Source organism: Podarcis muralis, chromosome 4 (assembly GCF_964188315.1).
Source record: "Podarcis muralis chromosome 4, rPodMur119.hap1.1, whole genome shotgun sequence".
Lineage (NCBI taxonomy): Eukaryota > Metazoa > Chordata > Lepidosauria > Squamata > Lacertidae > Podarcis > Podarcis muralis.
In genome coordinates, this window is record NC_135658.1 from 18,672,284 (window position 1) to 18,688,346 (window position 16,063).

The following is a 16,063-nucleotide window of genomic DNA, read 5'->3' on the forward strand; positions in this document are numbered from 1 at the left end:
ATTTATCTACTTGCACTTTGAGGTGCTTTCCAACTGCTAGGTTGGCAGGAGCAGGGACCAAGCAATGGGAGCTCACCCCATCGTGGGGATTCGAACCGCCGACCTTCTGATCGGCAAGTCCTAGGCTCTGTGGTTTAACCCACAGCGCCACCCGCGTCCCCTACCTTACAAGGTAGACTGGCCTTATTATCCCCATACTGCCTGCAGATGGGGTACAAAAAAAGAGAGGGTGGCTTGCAGAAAGCCAGCTGGATCTGGGACTCTGGTCTTCTGGCTGCCAAGATCCATGCCTACTTTTGACATACTTGGCAAGGCTTCCCTGCTAACACCCCCCCCCCCAAAGAAAAAGGGAGAGGGGAGAAGCCAGCAGCACCAATTGCCTTCTCTTTCCCTCTCAGCAGATTGTCAAAAGGAGTTCTCTCTTCCTACAGAAGGAAGGGATTTTCAGCCCAGCTCTGCAGTCTGCGAGAGGTTTCCAGTAAGCAGAGAAAGTGTCGCCTGAAGGTATGCAGGCACTGAGCATGGGTGGTCCCTGTGCGCTGCCAGCAGCTGCTGAGGAAGGAAATGGAACTTTGCTGCTGTGAGCCAGCAACTTGGCTGCCCTGTAACCTGCTTTCCTTATGGCTGAACCTACAGCCTCCCCAACCGCCCTGTGTCAGGCTGCTAACTTGCACTGAGGAATCACTGCAAGGTTGGAACGCTCTGTGGCAAAGAACAAACAGACACAGGCTCCACATGCAAAAGGTGTGGCAGGTTTAATTCCTTTCCATCCCCAGTTCAAAGGACCTCCAGGCAAATTCGCAAGGCACCAGGAACCAAAGGAGAAGGAAAGACTTTCTATGTACGCAGCGCCACGCGCACGGATGCTACTAGCCCAGAGATGGAAAGATGACAAAGTCCCTATCAGGGAAGAACGGCAAACTAAGCTGTTGGATGATGCCAAAATGGCAAAAGTGACCGGAAAGCTCAGGAACCAAAAAGACCAAAACTTCAATAAAGAATGGGAAAAGTTCATAATTTACTTGAGAGTAATTTACTTGAGAGACCACTGTAAGGAGATGAGAAAATTAGCAGCATTGCAATGACACTTGTAATGTAGACGATATTAAGGATAAACTGGAGAGATATAAAATTTGGATGATGAAATAATATGCAGTTGAAAAGGTTTATAATAGGACCTGTGGAGGGGAATGTGGGAAATCGAGAAATCTCCAAATATGGATATGTATTTTGTGTTATAACTCTATACTTGTAAAATCAAATAAAAATTATTTCAGAAAAAAGAATAAAAATACAAGACACCGGGAAGTGTTGAGAGGACAAAGCGGAGGTCTGACTCAGAGTATGACAGCTTTGCATTGCGCATGAAGTTTAACCTAGACAGCACGCCCCAATCTCCACACACTCACTGGCTGTGGTTTTGCACTACTCTAAATCCACGGGAGGGTCTGTTGTGGGAATTGTTCCCGTGTGCAATTGGTGCAGGGAATCTATTTGCACTTTTACAGTCTGGATTGGGACCCTAGCATAGGGCATGGGGGGTGGGCCTTCAACCCTCTGCCACCCACTGTGTTCCTGATCAAGAAATGGAGCCCCACGCTTGCAATCTGTGTTGGGGGAAAAGCTCCCATTGGAAAAACAAAAGCTCCTATGGAAAACAAAAGCTCCCATTTGCTCCTGTGGGAGCTTCCCTCACCCTCCAAATACAAGCAGAGCAGGTGAAATGGGCAGACTTAAGAATGACCCAGTAGCTGTTTTCGCAATACCAGCTTCTGAATTCTACATGGCACCGATTTACATGGAAAATAAAATAGGGAAACTGAAAATTTACTGCTTCAGTTAGTATCTTTTGTTGCTGCTGCTGCTGCTGGTGCTGCAAAAGGAGTTGTTGCTTCAGCTGCTGATTCAGCAGAGCTTGCTGAGGTGAGTTCATGTAGCCGCTCGCAGCATTTGGATTCGTGCAAGCGTTTGACGTTGGATTGGGGCCTGCGCTTTGGCTCAGCACGGAGTGTTGATCCTGCAAAAGAAAGAAGAAGGAAAAAAGAGGATGATAAAGGCTCGCAAAGATGCACATGGGCAAAAATGGAAAACCAAGGCTTCCTCAGGCTTGTGGAGGCTGGTTAAAAGATGGGGCCTTCTGCGTTCAGCCATGGGACGGCTGCAGCAGAAACCGGGATGAGGAAATTAAGAGAAGCACGGGGAAAACTACAGGACTACTCCTGTGGTTGCAGCAGAAAACCGTGGCTTTCTAACAGGAGCTTACAGGAGCTCAAAGGAGAGCCGCCGTAGCTGTTTGTAGAAATAAGTGTGATTATACAGCAGTGGCTACATCAACAGAAACCATCAACGCAGTTACTGCAGCATGACCCACTTCTGAAACTTTCTTCTCTGTCGGGTGGAGAACTTATCTGTCTATTTGCTATCCTTTCATTCTCTCATTACAGTGGCACCTCGGGTTACATACGCTTCAGGTTACATACGCTTCAGGTTACAGATTCCGCTAACCCAGAAATAGTACCTCGGGTTAAGAGCTTTGCTTCAGGATGAGAACAAAAATCGTGCTCCAGCGGCGCAGCAGCAGCAGAAGGCCCCATTAGCTAAAGCGGTGCTTCAGGTTAAGAACAGTTTCAGGTTAAGTACGGACCTCCGGAATGAATTAAGCACTTAACCCAAGGTACCACTGTATTTGTCTCAAGCCATTTCCCAGTATTCCTCCCAGCTCTGCTGACACCCTATTACACTCTAGCATGGCCCACAGACGGAGCTCAAAGCAGGGTTGTGCTTGATGGTCACCGCCAAGGATCTGAAATTAGGGTGCAATGTGTATCTGTGCCCAGAGACTGTAATACATCCCAAAAGTACTAGAATTATAGAGTCAGAAGGGACTGTGTATGTCATCTGGTCTAGCCTCCTGATCAATGCAGGATCTACTATGCAAGATGCAACTTTGGCTTCCCCAACAGGTAATCTCAGTGCTTCGCTAGGCAACCTGTACCATTGCTTGTTGTTTGTGTTAATTAATTACCTACCCTTCACCCTAAGATCCCAGGGCAGGTAGCAACAATTGAAAAAACAACATTATAAGCCATTTAAAAATCACAAAAAATTAAACCACAAAAATATATTCTCTCTCTCTCTCAAAAAAAGTTTATACCTCTGTCACACTCTACCGTGACCAAGAAACAGAACCATGGACAGGGCTAGGCAGTTAACAAGGCAGCCCACTCTAGTCAAGGAACCTTTAGGTCTCAGTGGCTTCCATTCAATTCAATGGGACAAAAAAGGGTTCATCCACACTTCCTCAGGTCCTGCTGATCCCCCCGGAGAAAACCGCTCTTTTGCACTCAGTTGGAACAAATGGCAATTCAGGGTTTTTCCAGACTGACATTTGCTCCAATTTAGCACTAAAGAGTGGGTTTTCCATGGGAAAGGAATACAGCGGGGGGGGGGGGGGGGGACAACCGACCTGTGCTTTATAGTCATGGGACAAGCAGAAGTGGGGATGAGCCCTAAATGTCTCACAGTTGAGGAAACTGATGGAACGGGACAAAACTGACCTCCTGGTCCAAGCAGTGACCAACATTGGGCTCCTTTTGTCTCCATCTAATGGTGCCCCTGAATCAGATTTGAAAAGTCCATTTTCAAAGAGGAACCAGTACAGATGGGTACACAGCAGGGGTGAGAGCAATTGGTTAAATAGACGTTTTAAAAAGTGGGTGACTGATTAATCTTAGGTTGCAAGATACTTTAAGGTTGCTGTTTGCTAAGGTCTTGTGCAAAGTACCGTCCTCCTTGAAGTATTTTGAAAGGAAAATTATGGCTAAACAGATTGGCTTTGCATTCCATTTCCAAGCTACGCTCTTCCTTTAATACTGTTGTCTTTTTATATCCAGTAATGGGATTCATCTGGTTTCACTTTGCACAGACAGTGCAGATGTCCCCCACTCACTACTCTAAAGTTTATGGCAATAAAAATAAAAATTATTTCATTTCTCCAGAGACTACCACACTTTGCCTTTTTTCATATAAGCTGGGCAGCACACACGTCTCTGACCCTGCTCCTCCACATGGCTCAGAGGCTCAGCTAATAACCACCAATATATATATTCAGTATTGTGGGTCTGACTTGGTGGAGCTCCCTTCTGGCTAAGACTGAACCAGCCCCCAACTCTCTACTGAATTTTAGGCGTTTGACAAATAACTTTCCATTCCAGTAGGCATTCAAGGTCCTTTTCTCTCTTTATGATAATTGATTTTATCCGTTGCATATGCTTTTTTGTAAAATTTTTTATGTACACCGCTTAGAAACCTTGGTAATTAAGACATATATCAAAGCCCATGAAATAGATGGTGGATAGATAATCGGGACCCCAGAGAGAGAGAGTTGCGTCCTTCCTTAAGCTCCAGATTTGCTCTTGCGATCACGTAGCAACAGCAACGGCAAAGCAGCCCTTCGTCACCAGCCTTGTCAAGCCTCGAAAGGCGGACAAAGGTTGGCCGTGATGAATCATGAAGTGGTGTCTTGTTCGCTTCTGCACGTGCTCAGTGCAGCCTCCTGCCGGGGCAGTCTGACATATTTCCTGTCTGGGCTACAGGGTGCCCATGCGCGATCAAACAGGGCTGCATTTATTTTATTTTATTTTATAAAATGTCCACAATGCACAATGACACACACTTCTGAATTCCCGTGGGCCAACATTTCATCACTTTCTCTGGGTGAAAGTGTCTGAAAGCATGAATCATAGGAATACAGGAAGTTGCCTTGTACCAAGTCAGACGGCTGGTCCATCCACCTCAATATTTCCTACACTGACTGGCAGCAGAGCTAGGGAGTCCATCTTAGCCTGACTTGGAGGTGCCAGAGATTGAACTTTGGAGCTTCTGTATGCAATGCAGAGGCTCTGCCAGTAAGCTACTAGTAAAGGTAAAGGGACCCCTGACCATTAGGTCCAGTCGTGGCCGACTCTGGGGTTGCGGCGCTCATCTCACTTTATTGGCTGAGGGAGCCGGCGTACAGCTTCCAGGTCATGTGGCAGGCATGACTAAGCCGCTTCTGGCGAACCAGAGCAGCGCACGGAAACGCGTTTACCTTCCCACCAGAGTGGTACCTATTTATCTACTTGTACTTTGACGTGCTTTTGAACTGCTAGGTTGGCAGGAGCAGGGACCGAGCAACGGGAGCTCACCCCGTCGCGGAGATTCAAACCGCCGACCTTCTGATTGGCAAGTCCTAGGCTCTGTGGTTTAACCCACAGAGCTACCCGCGTTCCTCCTAGTGAGCTACTACCTGCCCCTAAATCTTAAAAGACAAAACATGTGCTTTGCTTAGTGTCTTCTTCAATACGCAGGCTTATAACTGATGATGATCTGTTTTACTTTCTTACCAAACTGGGGTAACGCTTCAGGTTACATATGCTTCCGGTTGCAGACTCCGCTAACCCAGAAATAGTACCTCAGGTTAAGAACTTTGCTTCAGGATGAGAACAGAAATCGTGCTCCGGCGGCACGGCAGCAGCAGGAGGCCCCATTAGCTAAAGTGGTGCTTCAGGTTAAGAACAGTTTCAGGTTAAGAACAGACCTCCGGAACGAATTAAGTACTTAACCCGAGGTACCACTGTATTAGAAAATGTGTTGAAGATAGGGAAATAATATGGTGTACTTATTTTCATTTTTATGTTTATAGTTCAGATGTTATTGTGTAAGTATACTATTAGTATTTTTTTCTTTTAGGAGGTAGCAAGGTGGGTGAAAGCAGAAACAAACCGGAAGCGGAAGTTGGGGGAAGCCTAGGAGGGGAGGGAGGAAGGAATGAACAGAAAATGTTATGGGTATGAGATGTATGTAATGAATGAAAAAGAAAACTGAATAAAAATTTAATTAAAATAAACAAAAACAAACAAACAAGGATGGAATTCAATGAGCCAAGCATTAAAACACAAACATCCCTAATTAAAATATGCAACAGGAAGAACCCCACTGAAACCGTGCAGTAATTAAAGCAAAAACTCAGGACGAGAGTTTGACCGACCTAAATGTCATTTTAGGTCGGATCTGGGGGCTGCGAAACCTCCGACAACGTTCCCAAAAGGTTCCTTGTCTGAGGTTTGGGAAGGCCTCCAAGAGGCACAGATCCAACTGTGATCCCCACAAAGTCACCGCTCTGACTTGGCAGGAGCTTCCTTGTGGAGGCTGCCAGAGCGTGGCTGCGTCGTCTGTGGCGGCCCCTTGCAAATCAAGGTGTGTTCCTCCCACCAACTCAGAAGAAGGAAAGACCCACTGCGCTGGGAGGTGGGGTGGAGGAGACCCCAGCTTCCTGGGTATCCCTCTCCGTGGGAAGTCAGTGTCCCAATTCCACCTTCCTAGAGGTTTTGTTTTGTTTTACAAGATGCCTTTTCTTTATCTATCTCAAATGTTTTAAAGCTGCCCCTCACCAGAGAGTGATATCAGGGCAGGGTACCATAAGATCGAGGGACGCAGGTGGTGCTGTGGTCTAAACCACAGAGCCTAAGGTTTGCTGATCAGAAAGTCGGCGGTTCGAATCCCTGCGATGGGGTGAGCTCCCGTTGCTCGGTCCCTGCTCCTGCCAACCTAGCAGTTCAAAAGCACATGAAAGTGCAAGTAGATAAATAGGTATTGCTCTGGCAGGAAGGTAAACAGTGTTTCCATGCGCTGCTCTGGTTCGCCAGATGCGGTTTAGTTATGCTGCTCACATGACCCGGAAGCTGTACGCCGGCTCCCTCGGCCAGTAAAGCGAGATGAGCGCCACAACCCCAGAGTCGTCCGCGACTGGACCTAACGGTCAGGGGTCCCTTTACCTTTACCATAAGATCAGTTCAAACCAAGGGGTCTCATGGGAATGTAGAAAGCTGAGTCGGAACACTGGTTCTTTGCCGAGCTGGACCTAACGGTCAGGGGTCCCTTTACCTTTACCATAAGATCAGTTCAAACCAAGGGGTCTCATGGGAATGTAGAAAGCTGAGTCGGAACACTGGTTCTTTGCCGAGCCAGACCAAAGGTCCTTCTTATTCCACAGTTTGCACCAGTGATGGAGAATCACAAGCCCAGGAGCCAAAAGAAACCCTCCAAGTATTTTGATGTGGACCTTGCTACCTCTCAGGCCACACTTTCCCCAGCCTTGCTTCAAAATCCCTGAGAGTATATTTGCCTGGCTGGAATATGTCCTTGATTCTAATATCCCAAGGGCTGTCCTAAAGAGGATGGGGCAAGCTTGTTTTCTCCTGCTCTGGAGGGAAGGACTTGAACCAATGGCTTCAACTTCAAGTTACAGGAAAGGAGATTCCGACTAAACACCAGGAAGCACTTTCTGATGATAAGACCCTTGGAGGTTTTAAAGCAGATGCTGGGTGGCCACCTGTGTTGGATGCTTTAGCTGGGATACCTGCATTGCAAGGGGGTTGGACTAGATGACCCCTGGGTACCTTCCAAACTTTGCTATTCTATGCTTCTCACTTGCCTGGGTGGAGGACAGGAAGGGCCACGCTTGGTTTGTTTTCGGTTGTTAGTTTGTTAATGTCGCTAGTATTGTTTTGTGGGTTATGAGTGCTGTCGTGCTTCGTGAACCTTATAACATGAATTTTGTTGTGGTTGTGCTTCTTTAGCTTATTTTTTTTAGTCGTTTTGTTAATAGTGTTTTATAGAAGGGGGTTGTTTTGCTGACGACTTGTAATTACTACCAATGGATGGTTGATTATTCTATGTGATTCATGTTGCAACTGTGGTGTTCTTATTATTGCTATTGCATGTGAGCAGCTTTGTGATTTGTGTCAGTGAAAAGCAGCACGGAAATATAATTTAAAAAAACGTAATGAAATGATACTTGTGTGTGTGTGTGTAGATGAACAAGAAAGGAGCGGAGAGAGAAAGAAAATATTCTGACACTGTCATGTTCTTAAGAGATTAAAGTAATCTTTTACACGGCACGGAGGAACTGAGATAGAGAAGGAAAGATTACTCGAGCCAAGAGTAATGTGTGTTTGTATGACTCAGTTGTTTAATTTACGTTGCCTCTTTGCCATAATCGCGCAAAATTTCTTCCAGGGAAGGGAGAAAATGTGGCTGAAAGGAATTGTCTTTTAAAAAGCGGGGAGGAGGAGGAGGAGGAGAGCGGGACGTAAAATTATCTTTCCCACCTTACAGTAAATAAAAAGATATTTGAGGCCTGATATAATACATGCCTGACTGGTGATTGTCCTCTTTTGCAGAGTTTGGAAATTAACAGCAGAAAAAGTTGCTCGCTTCCCTCTCTCCTTTCAGTCACCCCAACCACAGGTATGCATGCCAGCGTTTCATTACACATTCTTCTCATGCTCAAGGCCTGACAGTGAGATCATATCTACATTTTGTCCTGCTGAGGCCATCCTCGGTTCGTTCCAGCAATCCAAAAAGAGGGGTGGGTGGGAGGGAGAAATAAAGACAACATGGGGCAACAGTTATTCTTAGGAACTTTGTAACTGTCGGGCACCCAGAGGTTTTACATTGTGCCATCTTTCTCCTCGCATTGTGAGGAAAGGGCAATCATTCAGTAGGAGAGTACAGTGGCAGTACCTTGGTTTAAGAACAGCCTTGTTTACGAACCATTCGGTTTACGAACTCCGCAAAACCGGAAGTATTGTCCCGGTTTGCGAACTTTACCTCGGTCTAAGAACGGAAGCCGAATGGTGGGAGGGCACCGGCAGCAGGAGGCCTCATTAGGGAAAGCACGCCTCAGTTTAAGAACGGCTTTGGTTTAAGAACGGGCTTCCGGAACGGATTAAGTTGGTAAACTGAGGTACCACTGTTCATGCTTTCAAATGCAGAAGATACCAGGTACAATACTTGGGCTTTCCGCGTAGGAGTCTGCGTTTGAATCGCCAGTGTAGGAACCCAGGGGTAAGGAATCTCAGGGTCAGGGCCAGCCCTACAATGAGGCAGAGTGAGGCAGCTGCCTTAGGTGGCAGTTGCTGAGGAGCGGGGTGTGGCCAGAGCTATGAGAGCCCTGTACCACCTGCAACAGTCTGCTGCCCTCAAGTGCAGTGGAAGACATTGTCCTTTCATTAGTATTGGAGTAAGGTTCAACTAACAGTCCAATTGGCTTCCGTGTGTGCCTTGGGGAAGGGCGCCATCTTGTCCATTGCCTCAGGCAATGACCCTTGTGGTCCCTTCCAATTCTACAACCTAGTGGACAAAGGTAAGGAGTCGTATCTGTTACTCCGTCCGCATTTTCACCCAATGATGCCCACCAATGGAATTTGGCCCCTGGAAAGCTGCCTATGACAAAATGCGGCCCTTGGGCTGGAAATTTTCCTCATCAAACAGGGGCTTGCACTACCAGGTCTTCAATACCCTGATCCACACTACAGTTCTATTGCTGTTGTTGTTTAGTCGTGTCCGACTCTTCGTGACCCCATGGACCAGAGCACGCCAGGCACTCTGGTCTTCCACTGTCTCCCGCAGTTTGGTCAAACTCATGCTGGTCGCTTCAAGAACACTGTCCAACCATCCTCTGTCGTCCCCTTCTCCTTGTGCCCTCCATCTTTCCCAACATCAGGGTCTTTTCCAGGGAGTCTTCTCTTCTCATGAGGTGGCCAAAGTATTGGAGCCTCAGCTTCAGGATCTGTCCTTCCAGTGACCACTCAGGGCTGATTTCCTTCAGAATGGAGAGGTTTGATCTTCTTGCAGTCCATGGGACTCTTAAGAGTCTCCTCCAGCACCATAATTCAAAAGCATCAATTCTTCGGCGATCAGCCTTCTTTATGGTCCAGCTCTCACTTCCATACATCACTAATGGGAAAACCATAGCTTTAACTATTCGGACCTTTGTTGGCAAGGTGATGTCTCTGGTAGTTTAAAACCCATTTATTTCAATGAGTTTAATCATGGCTAAGCCTGTATACAACCTGTGCTTTTCAACAACATGCCTGGGATCCCTGGTCGGTTAACAGCTCCCCGACTTGTGCTTTCAGGGCCCTCCCCCGTGCAAAACATGCGTTCTGCGCCACTGAGCTTTGATCCCCTTCCAAGCTTGTACATCAACTCAACAGAAAAGATAGCATCAGCATGCAGCTAAAATCAACAAATGACTCTGGTAGCCTTCAGGTGACAAAGCAATAAGTCCAAAAGATCTCAGCGATGAGTTTAACCTTCTCCCCGCTCTCTAATCTCTGTTTCTCCAATTTACGATGCCTAACATTGTCTAGATATATGGGACCAGGGAAGAAGAACCCTGCTTTAAGGGGCTCCTTGCAAGAAGCAACTGAAATCAAATCCCCAATGCAATCAAAGAAAGATTCCTAATCTCCTCCAACTTAAACCTTTCGCCCTTGAGCTCTGCTTGGTGGTTTCCTTGAAGTATCTCTTGGGTTGGAATCTGTTGGAATCATGGTGCTTCTTGACTAGGTGGATCTTGGTTCTGATCCAGCAGGTATCTTCCTATGTCAGGCTGCATCTGGAATACTGTGTCCAGGTCTGGTGTGCACGGGTCACATTTTAAGAAGGGCATTGATAAACGAAGGGGAAGGAGCTTTGCATTCAGAAGGTCCCAAGTTTAATCCCTGGCATCCGCAGGTAGGGCCGGAAAACTATCCTGCCTGAAACCCTGTATTTTCTAGCTGAAAATAGTGGAAAGCACACAGGCCCTCCAAGTGTCCCTATTTTCCAGGGATGTCCCTGATTTAGAGAAGCTGTCCTAGTTTCTGATTTGATCCTGGAATGTCCCACTTTTCCATAGGATGTCCCTATTTTCATTGAAGAAATGTTGGAGGGCATGGAGTTATCTCACCCCCAAGCCGTCTGAAGGCAATCCTGTATAGGGAAGGTTTTTTTAAAAAAAGTTTAATGTTTAATTATGTTTTTTTTATATATGTTGGAAGCTGCCCAGAGCGGCTGGGGCAACCCAGTAAGTATCTTAAAAAGCAGAGACATCACCTTGCCAACAAAGGTCCGTATAGTTAAAGCTATGGTTTTCCCAGTAGTGATGTATGGAAGTGAGAGCTGGACCATAAAGAAGGCTGATCGCCGAAGAATTGATGCTTTTGAGTTATGGTGCTGGAGGAGACTCTTGAGAGTCCCATGGACTGCAAGAAGATCAAACCTCTCCATTCTGAAGGAAATCAGCCCTGAGTGCTCACTGGAAGGACAGATCCTGAAGCTGAGGCTCCAATACTTTGGCCACCTCATGAGAAGAGAAGACTCCCTGGAAAAGACCCTGATGTTGGGAAAGATGGAGGGCACAAGGAGAAGGGGATGACACAGGATGAGATGGTTGGACAGTGTTCTCAAAGCTACAAACACGAGTCTGACCAAACTGCGGGAGGCAGGGGAAGACAGGAGTGCCTGGCGTGCTCTGGTCCATGGGGTCACGAAGAGTCGGGACATGACTAAACGACTAAGCAACACCACCACCACCACCACAATGGCTTCCTATGTTCTGCAGCGCAATATTTGGGCTGCATAAACACGACACATTCAAAGCACATTTCCACACTGGCAAAGAACCCTGGGAACAGTATAGTTCATTAAGGGCCGCTGGGAACTGTAGTTCTGTGAGGAGTGAACTGCATGTCCCAGGATTCCTTTGGGAGCATGTGCGTTTTAACTGCAGAGCATCTGCCCAGCTCAAACATTGGCTGTCCAACTTTCCTTTCAATTCTGTTCCTGATGTTTTCCGAAAACGCCGCTTGCGGCCGGCAGGTGGCGCCTGCTTCCAACATCTCGCAGAGCTCTTATTTTGTGCCAGAGGCAATTAAGACATCTCTTATTATAATTGTTCCGTGTTCATTTTTCTCCTGCCGTCTTGTTTATTTTTTCCCTCCCACTTAATCTATGGGAAAAAAGACTTTCTCTTTCTCTCCCTCCTCTCTCTCTCTCTCTCTGTGCGCGCGGAAACAATAATACGCCGGTTTCCATCTCTCTTCTTCGCTGCCTGCTAAGTTTTCTCTCCCTGGGCCTAAGCTGACATCACAGGCACGCAGGTATTCAGGAAGGCCAACCGCAAGTTTAAAAATAGCTGGGAGCTGACTTAACCGTTCGGATCAGGGCACTTCACCTTTTCACTCTATTTGTTGAAGCAAATTGCTGAGTTTCCCTGGAAGCGGGTTATGTAACCTAGATCGTAGTGGAAGGAGGAAACAGAAAGCAGAATTGGAAGAAGCAGACCCTGCTCCCCAAACACCCACCACGAAAGCAGGCGCTGCAGACAGCAAGAAAAGGGGCAGCTTTGAAGAGAGCCACCTTTCTCCGCGCCTGGTTGTACGTAGACTCTCCCTCTCCCCTTTTTTCCTTCAGTCAATGAAGACATGGGTGTGATTGAATGACTTCTAATGTTTAATGACACGTTTGCTCCCGTGCCTTGCAAACTTTACACATGGCTGCACTGATCTCTTCCCAGCCAATCCCAGAGGCCAAATTCTTTTGTGCCGACACAAAGGAAATAGGGAGGAGATGGGGTGTGTGAGCACCATGAGGTCCTTCTTGGGTGGGGTGGAGAAAGCTTCTCAAAGTGGATTCATTTATTTTTTTAAAAAATGGACTTGGGGAGTGAATCCGGTTTGGAACAGATTTCAGCCACTCCAGTCTGGTCTGAAAGAATCTGAATCTGGCTTCTTGGATGCCCGAAGGACCTGATTTTATTTAGGGCTTTTCCCACGCCAGGGTGGTCGCCTGTGTTGTAAGAAAATCAGGGTCAAAGAGGGGAAGAAAGGAAAATGACCCTACCAATGTCAAATATATAGTATTCTGCTTTAATATCCTACAAGAATGTAAGCTGCGCCTTGGACTTCGAAGAACGTATCTTCTGAATGTGCCGTTCACTAAGAATATACCTTCTTTTTGTTGTATCTTTCCATTGACTTCCAGAACATATATAAATCTATGTTTGGTCTAAATGCTGTATCTTTTTCCTGAATGTATCAAAATGTATCTTCTATCTAAATGTATTTTTCTCCCACTCTCATCGCCTAGAGAATGTACCTTAATGCTACAACCACTTGTTTCAAAGGTATTTGATTATTTGATTCAAATGTGCTTGAGTGTATACGTTTATGCACCCTCTTGAAGAAGTGTTTTCTTTGTACTAGAAAATGTAGCTAGAGAAACGTGTGTGTGTGTGTGTGTGTGTGTGTAATTTGCAAATGTGCCTGCGTATAAGCACAAATGTTTACACACAGATGTGCATTCAAACAGGAGTGGGCGTGGGTTTCTCGGCTGCGGACTGAGCGCTGTCTCCCCACTCCTGCAATGTGGCCGCTTTGCACGTTGCCAAAAATAAAACTGCATGGACTATATTGAGACTGTTGGTTTCAGTGGGTCTCCTCTAAGCACGATGTAAATTGGAAGCAGACCAACAGAGATGCAACACTGCTACATCTGATTGAGGTTATGGCTTCCAGCCATGACAGCTATGTTCTACCATCGCTGGTGGAGGCGTAAGTGGGGAGACTGCTACATTCGGGAGAGGGGCTGAAGCCCACATTGTCACCTCCACACCATCAATGTTGTGTCTAATAGGCAAAGGACCCCTGGACGGTTAAGGCCAGTGGAATTTGACTTTGGGGTACGGCGCTCATCTCTGCTTTCAGGCAGAGGGAGCCAGCATTTGTTTGCAGACAGCCTTTCCTGGTCATGTGTCCAGCATGACTAAACCGCTTCTGGCGCAACAGGACACCGTGACGGAAGCCAGAGCGCATGGAAACGCCATTTACCTTCCCGCCACAGCGGTATCTATTTATCTACTTGCACTGGCGTGCTTTCGAACTGCTAGGTTGGCAGGAGCTGGGACAGCAATGGAAGCTCACTCTGTCGCGGGGATTCGAACCAACAACCTTATGATCAGCAAGCCCAAGAGGCTCTATGGTTTAGACCATGGGTAGGCAAACTAAGGCCCGGGGGCTGGATCTGGCCCAATTGCCTTCTAAATCCAGCCCGTGGACAGTCCAGGAATCAGCGTGTTTTTACATGAGTAGAATGGTGTCCTTTTATTTAAAATGCATCTCTTGGTTATTTGTGGGGCCTGCCTGGTGTTTTTACATGAGTAGAATGTGTGCTTTTATTTAAAATGCATCTCTGGGTTATTTGTGGGGCATAGGAATTTGTTCATTTTTTTTTTTTTTAAATAGTCCAGCCCCCTCACAATGTCTGAGGGACAGTGGACCGGCCCCCTGCTGAAAAAAGTTTGCTGACCCCTAGTTTAGACCACAGTGCCACCCACATCCCTATGGGGGAATACTTCACCCCCTTTCCTCAAATGAGAGGGCAGACCAATTTTTTGTTGAAACCAACACACTCCTTGGAAGTCAGATGCAAAGTCTGAATGACTGTTAAAAAAAAATGTTTTGGTTTCGGCAGGCCAGCAAGTCTATTATGTTAGCAACCGTCTCGCCACAATCACTGTGAACACAAAAGCTATCACATAATCCCCTTGCTCTGTGTGAGATAAGTACAGTTGCGATAAATGAAGTACTTCTTTTTCTCGAGGATTAAATCTCCTTTTAGAGGTAGCTTTTGTTTCTGTTTCTGATCATCCTTTTTAATCAGCACAGATTGAGAATCAAAACAGACCCATAAAAGGCTTTAAACACACATGCACACGCACAAACATTTTGCACACATTTCTCTTACGGTATCAATAGATACCTTCTGCTGTTGGCCACACAGAGCTTTCGCCAAACCATATAAAACATGTCACGGTTTTGTGCCACAGGTTTTGAAACAGTCTTTAGGCATCTGTTGGCATTTGTATAATAAACGAAACAATTCTTTCCCTCCTGTTTCCTACTTTAGGGTGGTGATGGGAATTAGCAGAATCAACAGGAGATGGATGACTTCAAATCATGACCTTCAAATCATGATTCTTGTCACCCTGCCATTTTTTGAGGAGAGTGGCCAAGAGACAGGGTTTCCCTTCAGACTGCAGAACACGGAGGAAGAAGATATGACCTTCCAGATGTTGTTGGACTAACAACCTCCTTCAGCTCTAGGCCACCAGCCACCATAGCCAATGGTCAAGGATGTTGGGAGCTGTAGTCCACAGAAACTTCCGGAATGCCACAAATTCTCTACCTATGGTGTGGAATAAAATGGATCCGAAGTTATGAGAAAGGCAATTCTGACTCAACCTCAGGAAGAACTTTTTTACTGTTCCGACGGTGGAACGGACTCCCTCTCGGGATATGGTGGACTCTCCTTCACTGGATGTTTTTAAGCAGAGGTTGGATGGCTGAAATATACTCAGAGTCGCAAAGTGATTTCATGCTCTTTATTCAGCTCATAGTGGTGAGGAGGAATGAATGAATGTCCCCTCAGAGTATCTGCTTTATATACATTATTTACACAATGGGCTGCACATGATTGGCTAATTCCGGAATTCTACTGTAAGCCAATCTGGTTGTGGATTCACATCTATCTGGAGCATGATTGGGTGGTTCCTGCCAACCAATCATACTGCTGCATTGTTCTAGGACCAATCAGACTGCTGCATTCTGAATCCTATTGTTCTAGGACCAATCAGACTGCTGCCTTTTGGATCCTATTGTTCTAGGACCAATCAGACTGCTGCAGTTTGGATCCTATTCAACTCAGTACATAACACCCCTCCCCTCTAAGTTCCAGTCCTGCCCGGGAGGTCGCATTCATAGTCCTCGAGGTACGCCGGCGGCCTACGTGTGCGTTGCGGCCTGGGGTGTTCCCTGGTCCGGGGTTCAGGTTCTGGCCCGTGTTCCAAGGATGCTGGCTGTGATGGGGCTGTTTGGTCTGGCGCAAGCGGCTCGCTCAGTCGTGGTTCTGGCTCCGGTGTCCTTTCGGCCTCACGGGTCCTCTCTGTATTTACTGATTCTGCCTCTCCTACTTGCCCCTGCTGCTCTATGGGCCTCACTGCCCCACTGTTCCCTTGGGACTCCTCTGACCTGTCCTCCTCCTCCTGGTTTTCTCCCGGGAATCGTCGCCGTATCTGTTCGCAGTGGCGGCGCCAGCATTGCCCCCCATCTGTTAGCACCTCGTACGACACGGGGCCAGTGACCCTGGTGACTGTGGCGGGTACCCATGCAGGGCCTGCCCCAAAATTCTTTGCGTA

General features: G+C 46.9%; 1 protein-coding gene across 1 annotated transcript in view; it reads right to left on the bottom strand.

Annotated features, from left to right (window-relative positions):
* The window catches only part of MAML2 (mastermind like transcriptional coactivator 2), a 147,680-nt gene that overhangs the window by 9,959 nt on the left and 121,658 nt on the right, over nucleotides 1-16,063 (bottom strand). Inside the window, exon 3 of the mRNA XM_028726125.2 lies at nucleotides 1,832-2,017. Within this exon, the coding sequence (XP_028581958.2) occupies nucleotides 1,832-2,017 (186 nt within the window). The remainder of the gene's footprint in view (nucleotides 1-1,831; nucleotides 2,018-16,063) is intronic.